The sequence below is a fragment of the Branchiostoma lanceolatum genome, chromosome 17, assembly GCF_035083965.1.
Source record: "Branchiostoma lanceolatum isolate klBraLanc5 chromosome 17, klBraLanc5.hap2, whole genome shotgun sequence".
NCBI classification, from domain to species: Eukaryota; Metazoa; Chordata; class Leptocardii; order Amphioxiformes; family Branchiostomatidae; genus Branchiostoma; species Branchiostoma lanceolatum.
In genome coordinates this window covers 15,276,605-15,288,155 of record NC_089738.1, presented here as the reverse complement: position 1 = coordinate 15,288,155, position 11,551 = coordinate 15,276,605, and the positions used below count along the sequence as shown (strand labels likewise).

Here is an 11,551-nt window from a genome sequence, read left to right as displayed (position 1 = left end):
CTATTCAAGTTGGTAACCTCCAATAACATTGATCCACCGGGTAATATAAATCTGCCGCTTTGAAAAACAGTGGGGTTGAGAGATACAGCACTCCCCAGGTATGCACAGTTTAGATATACAGTGCATTATACTGGGGGACGTCGAGTTGGAGATCTGTCTGGACATATCTTTTCAGGGTGGCGGAATTATGTACCCTGGTAGAATTATGTTAGTAGATATTACATGTAGCCCCATTCATCAAACAGTGATCAACAGAGCATTTTCTATTATAGTCCTTTTAAACTGACTGCTGCACATTGTGTATAAGATGCCTCCATCCTTGAGGTATTGCCAAAAAGTGACCTTTCAGCCCATGTCTACTGACGTTTGTGCGAATTTTCCCGTGGCTATTCCAGAATCCGTGCTGTCCCCACTGGAGTAAGAGTTACGTTGGTTTTCTGGCTCGCTTGTCTTGTCCGATTCATCTTTGTTACTAGCATCATTCTCTACTCCTGTCAAAACTTCATGTTCTTTCTCAGTTGTGTTTGCATTCTTGCATCTGTCGCAAACACTATGTGCGGAAGAAGTTGCATGGACGCATTCAGAGCACGTAGCTTCTGACAAATGTGCAGTTGGGTCCTTTGCGTGTGTATTTTCACCTCCTGTTTGGTTGTTGGTTGTTTCTGTTGGTGTTACGTCCGCGATGTCTTCCACAGCAAGGTTTTCTCCTTGTGTGGTGTCCGCACGAGGTCCTTGATCGTTAAGATTTGTTATTGGTTCGATGTTGTCGTCAGTAGAGTTCTTACTGTTGTCTGATTGTAGCCATGGACGAGTAAGCTGGTTTGGAGCAATGTCGAGGCTGTTAAAAGGACACAGAAAATGTGTTGGTACAGCACACGTTAACTACATACAGCCAGAAAATACCTTTTTGTTAATCTCTTAAAGGTGGCCATTAGAACATATTCGCAAGAAAGTTGAAAATGGGTGCAAGTCGTCAAATTTGCCCATCACTGTCTTTACAAACAAGATTGAATGGTAAATTTTCTTCAGACAGATATCATAGCTAGACAATTTCCAGTAGACACAACTTTTTTATAATGATTTCTACAGGTCTTAGCAATGATATCAAGATAGCTTTGGATAAAGGACAAAGTCGAAATTTCAGGAAACTAATACTTACCCATGGTTTTCTCCCCTATGAGTTGGGAAGAAGAGGAAAACACAGTGAGTAGACATATAAATTATAATGGCATATCACATCAACAGGGTGCTATTAGTCCCTATATGTGCTGTGCCTGTCTTATCTTAAATGTGATGGGGGAGAAATGAAGAAAAAAACTGTTACAGTATTCAACCAGTCCAAGCAGAGGAGTGGATCCGGCTGTTTTTCTATGTGTTTTTAGGCGTTTTTGTCAGGCTTTCTACTTTGTCATGTTTTTATTGTTGGTGACGTAAAAAAAAAAACATGTAGAAAGCCTGACAAAAACGCCTTAAAACACGTCAAAAAACAGCCCGACCCACTCCTCTGCTTGGAGAGTAGTATTCAACCAGACAGCATAGACATTTTCACAGATACCATTGCTATGTGGGTAACCTAACACATTTATCTTAGGTATGGGGTGTTTAGGGCTAGGGGGGTTAAACATATCTCACATACTCTCAAAGCACTAGTATATCAGATAAGTTGAAACAAATAATGTTCTTTGATGTCGAGCACCAGTAAGACCCCTGATGTACCAGACCCAGAATCTACGGGGCATCGCGGAGGTCGCATCACTGGTCTGTTTCCTGCCGACGCCCGTCGAGCCACGCCGTCAGCCGCCTAAGTATCTGGCTGAACGAGCAGCACAAAACCATGTGACAATAACGGTACAGACCAGAAAACTTTATCTGCTAGGAGAGGGTGAAGAGTATAAAAGGTACACTGCTAAAATGGCATACCAAATGCCACACAACCATGTGACAATAACAGTACAGCCAGAGAACCTAAGTTTCTAGTAGAATGTGAAGGGTTAAAAAAGGTACACTCATAAAAACGCGTACCAAATGCCACAAAACCATGTGACAATACAGAACGGTACAGAATAGAGAACCTATTTTAGAAGCTCCTAGGAGGGTAAAAAAATGTATGCTACTATAAAGGCATACCAAATGCCACAAAAACGTGTGTACAAATCTGAAGCTGAGTTAGATCCTACAATTGTACATCTTTGCTTTGAGCCCCCTAAATATTAATAGGCATGAGTGATTCACAGGAGAAAGGAGGTTTCAATGCACAAACATTGTCTGAAATAAGGAAAACATATCTATCAACCTCCTACATCTTTTGCACTTCTAACTATATTCTCTTTAGAACTGTGCTGGAATTTGTAAGGTCTAGGAGAAATTTACTTTGACATCATAGCATCTTTTGGTTACTAGTTTTTTCAACAATTTCATGTTTTGCTGACACTTGTTATGTAAACCTTATTTTCATCATCCCATTGTCTGATCCTCCAACTACGTAGCTAGAACAGCTTCTAATAAGTATGTAATATCCAAGATATCATTATTAAGAAATAAACTGTTCAGGACTTAAATGGATCTCAGTATCAGGTGAGGTTATGAATGGCAAGTCTGGAGGGCCAAAGCTCTAAGTGAAATATGTCAGCAAGCACTAAAAGTCTATGTATCAAGTTTGCAAGGATTAGAGTTTTTTTCAGTTGTATTTTAACAGTAGTACTTATCCTTTGCCCTCCAAACTTCCCAATCCAACCCTGACAGAAACTGTAGCAGACTCACTTGTCCACCCCAGGGTCAGGCAGCTCCTTGTTGTAGTTGTCCTTTCCTGTCAACCAGTATGATGTCATGTGACCTTTGCCCTGCCACAAGTTATGATAGATGTTTGAATTGTTTCAACATACATGTATAATGATCCTGGTATCCATCCTATTCTAGCTCTGGTATACTTTTCTGATTTCTTCCTTGCTGAATAGTCTAGTGCCTGTCCCCACTAGAATGCTTTCTCCTCATGTCATTGATTATTTCTAGTATCAAATATGTCTAGAAGGAGTGTAATTGGATCAAAATTTGAATGGTTGTTCAAACCCGAACACCATGCCGTTACAGAGGACTGTAGAACTCCGAGCCAATCAGAGCTCTAGTGCATTTTATGCTTTGCCAGGCTACCAGCACCAAATTCATATCATGACATTTACATGTGCATGTGTTACTTCTGAGTTGATGTCATATGTAATGATATGTAATGATCATTACCTTTAGCAGCACTTTTCCCCTAGGCTCGTACTTATAATCCCCCAGCTGGTGCAGGATGGACATGGTCGACTGACTCATGTGGATCCGGAAGGCTGGAAATAAGTTTAGGACAGGAATTTTTACTAGAAGTCTTAAATGCTACAGACGACGGCCAATCGATGCATAGCCTGGGCCAAACACCTGCTGTTTCTCAAAGTGAGCTTCATCTCCAGAAGTCTAGGGTACAGTGTAGTCTTGGGTCGATTATGTCAGTGGGTGTAATTCCAGAGAATTACGCCAGCGGGGCAACTCTAACACAAAGACAATGTTTTGTAGACAGCATTCATAGGTTGGAGACAATGATAGGTTTGCAACAAGACATATCAAATGTGATTTCATTTCCATTTATTCTTTATATTGCCAGGGAACTGCATATCACCAATTTTGGTCATTTTCTATGGGCCCTAATAATAGATGGATACCAAAGTCTTGGTTCAATAGTTTTGTTTGATAGTTGTGTTGCTACAGCATAATTATCACCTGGACAAAATACAACTAATTTTTTGTGTGAGACTTACGCATTCCAGTAGATTCCATGCGGGAGGCTGTGTTGACGGTGTCACCAAACAGACAGTACCTTGGCATGGTGATGCCAACAACCCCAGCCACTACTGGTCCTACTCAACAGCAGAATGTGCAAATTACGTGTACGTAGAGTTTTCATCATACACCATTCTGTCATAGGATAGTTAGTCTCCAAGCAGAGGTTAGGCTGTTTTTTGACATGTTTTTAGGTTAGCATGAAAGTTCATCTGTGTTGGTAGAATTCATTATTAACAAGACTAAACTTTTCGTCCAACACTATAAGAGAAATTTTAATAATGTTTTTTAGGTGTTGTTGTCAGGCTTTCTGTTTTCTCAGGGTTTCTTTTTGTACACTGGCCAAAGTCAAAAAGCAACTGAAGCCAAACCTCTGCTTAGAAAGTATAGGATACTATCATTTATGCCACTACCAGTCTACCTCCATTCTAGATTGTCTAAAAGAATCTATTGCTATTGTGCTGTTTTATCATTTTTTTCCATGAGTTATTCAGAGCTAACTGTTTCGTTCTATGGTATTTTAGAACAATCTAAAGGCACAAAATCATACCAAGTGCAAAAACTGCCACTTGACTGGCAAAAAAGCATCACAACTTACCCCAACAGACAAATGTCTGCCCACTGCACAGCACATTTTGCACACAGCAACATCACAACAACACAACATCTACACATAAAAAGACAAGACCAGTCACAGGACATCATATAGTAACATTACGCACAATTTGGGGAACAATATGCCTAATGTAGTACTGGCACTTATCACCATATTAAGTAGGCGTTAATTGAAAACTCACTTTCCAAGAAAAACAGTATGTTCATTCTATTCTTAAAGTCTTACAAATGCTGTAAAGGGCCATTTTTATCACCTGGCTGAATCCTATCGTGTCGTTGGAATGCCTAGTAGTACAGTATCTACATATATATGTAAGGTAGTTTTACATTTTGTACATTTGGTAGGTTCTACTGCCCTTCAACTACACAACAGCTCATACATAATCTGACCAATTTACACATGTACAGCACAACATAATGCTTGATGATGCTCTGCCCAAGAGGTGCTGCCCAAAATACACATTATCCCATGAAGAGTCTGGGTACCTGAGTGTAGGCCGATGCGTATCCTGAGTGGCACGTCCGGCATGTGTCTGATGGTGAACTTGCCCGACGCGTGGAGGATGTCCAGGGACATGGTGGCGATCTCGCCCGCGTGCCTGTTCCCATTCCGAACGGGCAGGCCCGACACAACCATGTAGGCATCTCCGATCGTCTCAACCTGTGTTAAGATGAATGGGGCAACATGGGGTCAGAAGTCATGGGGTCAAACAACTGTATTTACTTGACAACATTGATAGGCAAATTCAATCCTGATTTCAATCCTGATTTGTATCATGTGCTACGTTATACAGCTGTGTTAAGGTTACACCATTGTTTCATTTATTTTGTTGTATGATCTATGTACAGTATATATTGTTTAAGTTTTGTATTATTTAGTAATTTGATTAACCTTTTTAGTTACTTTTGTTGTAACTTTGAGTTGATGTAAATCCCAGGGCACTTGATACACGCCATTTAGGCAATATGTATACCCTGGTTAAATAAATAAACAAACAAATAAATAAACAACAAGTAATGTCTATCATCATGTTATGTAAGACAGTTGATAAGATTATCATAATTTCTATAAGGAGTAACTAGTGTCTTTTAGAGTCATGACTAATCTTGCCACAACTAATTCTGTATCATTCTGTATCTATATAGCCGGTATAACCTCCCTTCAGCGTAACTATGATCACTTGAGTTCAAAAAACACCTTATGATACTGAGTATCTACCATGTTTGACAATGATGACCTTATCACATCATTATGGCTTTTGAATTACAGTAGAACACAAATACTTAAATTTGAGAACTCTTTGATGCTGTTTCCATTTGAAATAAAAACTGCCATAACAGCCAATGTTCAGCACCAAGGACATAGCCAATCAAAAATTCAACCATGCCACTGGTACCTTAAAAGCCTGAAATGAACATTTAATGTCATACATAATACTATTTCTGTGATCAGATCATATTTTGCAGCATTGATACAATCATTCTCTCACAAGGTAACATTGTTTTGAGTGCACAATGGGAATTGGTCAGCTGATATAACCGCCATTTGGCATAACACACCAGTTCCACAGGCACGCAACAGACAGCTATATCACACACCAAAAAACTTGTCGACACACTTTAATCATTTATATCCTCTTCTGTATGCTGTGTAACCAGCTTCTGACCTTATAGACATCATAGTTCCGTATGACATCGTCAAAGGTCGTGTAGAGGTCATTCAGCAGGTCGACGACCTGCATGGGTTCCGACATGGCTGAGATGGTGGTGAAGCCCACGATGTCGCTGAAGTAGATGGTCGTCTCGGCAAACGCCTCCGGTTTCACGGGCAGACCTCGCTTCAGATTGTCAGCCACAGAACTAGATGGGTGATGAGAACGAACGATCATTCCAAGATGACACTACTGTTGCTCCAAACATTGGGCATGAACCTAACTGCGTTGCTCCAAAAAGTGTCAAACATTGGGCATGAACCTAACTGCGTTGCTCCAAAAAGTGTCAAACATTGGGCATGAACCTAACTGCGTTGCTCCAAAAAGTGTCAAACATTGGGCATGAATCTAACTGCATTGCTCCAAAAAGTGTCAAACATTGGGCATGAATCTAACTGCATTGCTCCAAGAAGTGCCAAATGTTGAGCATGAACTATGGTTGGTCAAGAAAAGTTGCTGCTGTAAACCTGAAGGACATTTTTTGTCAAAAACAGAAGCATTGATGGCCGGTCTATAGGATCAATAAAGAGCTCAAAGGAGAACACTAGAAATGTTTGGCAAAAATGCACATTCAAGAAAGTTCACAGAAACAGCAAGATTAAAAGTTCACATGAGGAATTTTCCACAAGAACAGACAATAACAAGCTCAAAAGAGACAAATGAACATACACACACACACACTTTCATATACACACACACACACACACACACACACACACACACACATACTATTCTCCCTTGATCTTCCTCTTATAATTAATGGATTAGTGACTGACCCACTTTCTAGTAGATGTCCCCAACCTACCCTAGATGACTCACTTTAGGCATGCTTGCGCATACCAAAGAAAATTCCTGGACAATATTTAGCATTCTTGTAGAGTGAACAATAGTATACCTTGGCAGCATCTGACCCAGCAGCTCCTCAGTTTTCTTCTTCTCCTCGTCCAGTGCCTTGGTCCTCTCCTGAATCATGTCCTCCAAGTTAGACGAGTACTGCTCCAGCATCTTGAACATGTTGTCCACGATGTTGATCTTGTTCCCCTTTAGAAAGAAGACATACAGGCTTGAAACATCTTCAAGATACAAAATGTACAATCATCCTCTCGTGCCAGACCCTGAATGCTTATGCTTGTTTATGTCAATCAAAGATGTTGTCCACGATGTTGATCTTGTTCCCCTTAGGAAATAAGATAGATGTTGCATGTTGAGATGCTACAGTTCTTAAATTAATTAATGCCATGGCAGTCATCACTTTTAGTTGCTTAGTCCAAGCTGTGAGAGGGTTTCATTTCAGAATACTTTTAACAATGAACATCACTCTAAGATACAACCATAGGGAACCTTAGGAAACGTGCCATAACCCTAAGCACTCAAAGGATGACTTCCATGGCTGTGGAGTAAGTGATTAGTTGCCTCATGGCCGGCTGGAGACTGTCTTTTTTTATCTAAAGACCATGGTACTGTGGCCAAATGTTTGGAGAATTTTGCTGTAAAAATAACAAACCTCCCAAATATTGCATTTTTTAAATCAAGACCTATGTGGCGTACGCACCTTGTTGATGGTTTTGAGCTCTTCGTACAGCTGGTTGAAATCTGAGCGCATGTCGGGTGACTCCGTCCAGCACTGCTTCATCATGTTGATGAAGTCCTGGGGGGCGGAGCTGGCTGTGACTGACGGTCGGCACAGCGGAGGGGGCTTCTTTACCTTGGCTATGATCTCTGTAGGTAAGTAAGGTTAGTTAGTCATGAATATGTAGATATATATACACATGACATACGCATGGATTAATTGGAATAGGATTAAAGACCTTTTTTCTCTGCTGATAGATCTATACAACTGATACTGAACTAAAGAATCCAAGTGGAAAAATGTACCATGTTAAACAAGTCATATTCACCCTTGAATGTCAAGTAAGATAACAACAAAAACAGCTAGAGAAATTGACTGGCTTCTCCCATAGGAATGACAGGATTCAGAGTATCATCATAAACCCAGACCGGTAAACCTCTTATGAGGCCTAGATCTAGTTTCAGCACTAGTTTCAGCACTCATATAATGCGATCGTTTTCAAATGTCGCCTGAAAAAGAAACATGCTACTATGTCATGTTTCACCCTAAACTTAATCTTAACACACAATGATTGACACATGTCATTCCATCACCTTCTGCGGAGAGGCTGAGCATGCAGAAAGGTGGTCCCCTGAGGATGATCTCCTGACAGATGATGGCGAAACTGTACACATCTCCCTTCTGTGTGCCTGCCTTCTTGAGGATAGGGTCTCTCAGCAGCTCTGGGGCAGTCCACAGGAGGTCTGGGCAATGTACAATCACTAATTATAGTACTACTGGTATGTCTGATGTAGATTGTAGTGTGACATTGGTGCCAACTGCCATGTTAATTCAACAGTAACATATAATGGCTGTACAAATCAAACTTTCGAAGACAAAAAGCTTTCTTGAATTGTACACATAAGTACCATATAAGGGATGTTTTTTATACTGTTTCCAATTAGTTGGTAACTGGGAGACCCTGGTTCAAATCCTGGGAAGGGCATCTCAATTGGGGCTGCACCGTCTTTTCAAAGGGGCCCCATGAGGAAGGGCTCGCAACCCCTCCTTGTAGAAATATAACCTGCTACTGAAACAGCAAGGAATTTACTTGCTGCCTCATGTGTCACTAGGCACTACAAGGGTCTGAATGAGCGAATAAATACCTTTCGCCCTGCTTTCTGTTTCCTTATGTTCCTTGCGGCTCTCCTTCTGTGTTGCCAGGAGATCAAGTAAGCCATAGTCGGAAATCTTCAGCATGAAGCGGCCGTCAATCAGACAGTTGCGAGAGTTCAGCCTCCCGTGCACCTGGATGGGACTGCTGTGGAGATACTTCATGCCCTGTGGGACATTTGGGAGGAGAAACATGTGAACCGAAGCAATAGAAACACAACAGCCTAGTGTGCAGAGTGCTTGCTTTGCATTTGAGAGGGCGCAGGTTCAAACCCTGGCTGGGTCATACGAAATGAATTTTAACCTTCTCCCTGCTGCCTAAACCTGTAAAATGAAATACAAATTTTGGTGCCAAATGGATACATCAGCAGGGAGAAGGTTAAAGTGGTACGTACTGCTTTCTCTGTATAGCAGCACCGTTGCACAGTGTGTGGACGCATCTATGCTTCAGCTTTTAGGCAATTGTCTGAAAACGCCATATCTTGTCAGGATGGCTGGCGCTAAAGGACTCACAAACTCACACAAGAATCAGATAGCTCTTTCTTGTTAGTTTAATGAGTACGTCCTTCTCTCAGGTGTTCTTCTCCCCAACTGCCTGAGTGACCTACTTTCTCTATCTTTAGATCCAACGGGCCTCCCTAAGTTATTTCCAGTGACTCCGTTACAGCAATGATCACACCATTGACGTCATCATCATCTCTTGATGGACATCCAAGACAAGGCATAGCACTCAGCACTCATGGGAAAGAGTATGGCAGCTAAACACATATCACTACCAGTGGACTATCCCCTTGTCATAGTGCTTGCACCACGGTGTGGCCTAACGGCTACAGAAACGGAGACAGGCGCTGCCCAATATACTTAAAGATGATTCACCGACTGGCATTGAAGTTGGTTTGATATATATACTTCAACGGTTTCCATTTGTCTTACCTTCACTAGATCTGTCAATAACGACTGCTTCACCACCCAGTCCAGCTGCATCTCTTCATTACGAATCAGATCCTGCAACAAGAGAAGCACCGTATTTAGAACCATCGCTTTTAGTTGAAAGGGAGCATTTGGACAGCCAGTAGCAGCGGTGCAAAAAAAGAACAAGCTCAAACCCTTGTGTATTTTTTCAGTACTAGAGATGGTATTAGATTCAGCTTTAAGTCAACCAGCAAAATCCATTCTTTGAAACTGAAAATTGATGTTGAGTCTGTGGGACCTGGTTTACATGATCTTGTAAGGGTAAAAGGGAGGCATCTGTGGTTCACAGGGAAGCAAGGCGGGTGAATACCAAATGCATGTTTGTTTGTGGTGTTTTATACATTTATTTGGCCCGGTGGAAAGGTCACCTCAAAAACTGCAAAGATAAGACCACTGCAAATATTTCACAATTTTCACAATGTGTGAAACATAATTTACTACATGTGAAAACATCTGTCGATGAAGACAAAGGACTTATAAGTATACACTACAACGAATTACAAATGACAAATCATGACACATTTTCTGTCCGTACCTCTAAGCTGCCCCTGGAGCAGTGTTCAGTGACGATCCCCTGGTTCCCAGGCTCTGTGTAGCAGCCCATGAACGGGTTCACGTTTTCACTGTGCAGATCTCGCATCTGTTGGGGAGAAAGTAATGCTAACACATTCCACTTCTTGAAATGTTGAAATACAGTTTGATACAAGTCTGTACAATCGACCACCTCCACACAAGGACCACCTGGCCATTGATATACAGGCTCTAGGGTTTACACATGCGTCTTGGAGTCGACTTGGAGTCGACTTAGAACTGTGCAAGGAAAACCCTAGGCCACTCAAAAAGTGTTTTCTATTAGAAAAACTCCACTTGAGCAGCCCAAAGCTCCTCACACACAGCCCCGAGTCGACTCAGAAAACTTGTGTGTAAATCGGACCACAGTCAAACCTGTACAAGTGACCACCTGTTCATAAGGACCACCTGTTCAATGTGACACATTTTTGGTGGTGTCTTAGATAAATCTTCCCCTTGACACAAACGTTAAAAATCCTGTCTATAGTGACCACCTGACCTCATAGACCAGATTTTATCAGTCCCCTGAGTGGTCTTCTTGGGCAAGTTTGACTCTACTAAGAGAATAAGTAATGAAATACTTTGCCTCAAAAGAGATTAGCTGTTTTACATTCACTTAAGAGATGCCAAGGTACCATTCTTTATCAATAGATAATTGAATACCATTAACTGAATACAGTGATGAAGTTTACATGCTTACCACACTGACTACTCTGGATTTTTACTTTGACAAAATAAGTCTTTCTGGCAGGAAGACTGAAATAATTCCAATCCATGTTAGGGCTACATGTTGATGTAAAACAAAATATTTCGGCTCTTCTTAAAAAAAAAAAATTCCGTACCTGTTTGAGCACCTTCATGAACCTGCTGTTGGACCCCAGATCACGCAGACGCATCCGCTTCAGCCACACCAGCTCCCCCTAGTGGTCAGGAAATGAAGTACAAGTTAGATCACACCAAATCATAACCTCTACCCAGGTGCATGCACTAATCAGCCCATCACATCAATTAAACGTTTATAGATGTCCAGGTTTTGAGATACCGTGATACAAAAGTTACTCAAGCAACTGGATAAGTTTTGTAAACTGTCAAACGTTTCAGACAGCATCCACTGTCTTTCATCTGAGGGACTGAGGCACATATATTC

At 41.3% G+C, this 11,551-nt stretch overlaps 1 protein-coding gene across 1 annotated transcript; it reads right to left on the bottom strand.

Annotated features, from left to right (window-relative positions):
• Nucleotides 1–2,709: 2,709 nt before the first annotated feature.
• On the bottom strand, nt 2,710–11,318 carry LOC136423638 (retinal guanylyl cyclase 2-like). The gene is made up of 12 exons (XM_066411880.1): nt 11,247–11,318; nt 10,370–10,474; nt 9,796–9,867; nt 8,856–9,030; nt 8,304–8,453; nt 7,693–7,859; nt 7,036–7,181; nt 6,096–6,288; nt 4,915–5,089; nt 3,792–3,890; nt 3,235–3,326; nt 2,710–2,840 (listed from the first exon to the last, which is right to left on the bottom strand). Exons 1-12 carry the CDS (start codon nt 11,298–11,300, stop codon nt 2,757–2,759), a joined length of 1,512 nt encoding a protein of 503 aa, XP_066267977.1. The 5' UTR covers nt 11,301–11,318; the 3' UTR covers nt 2,710–2,756.
• Nucleotides 11,319–11,551: the final 233 nt, after the last annotated feature.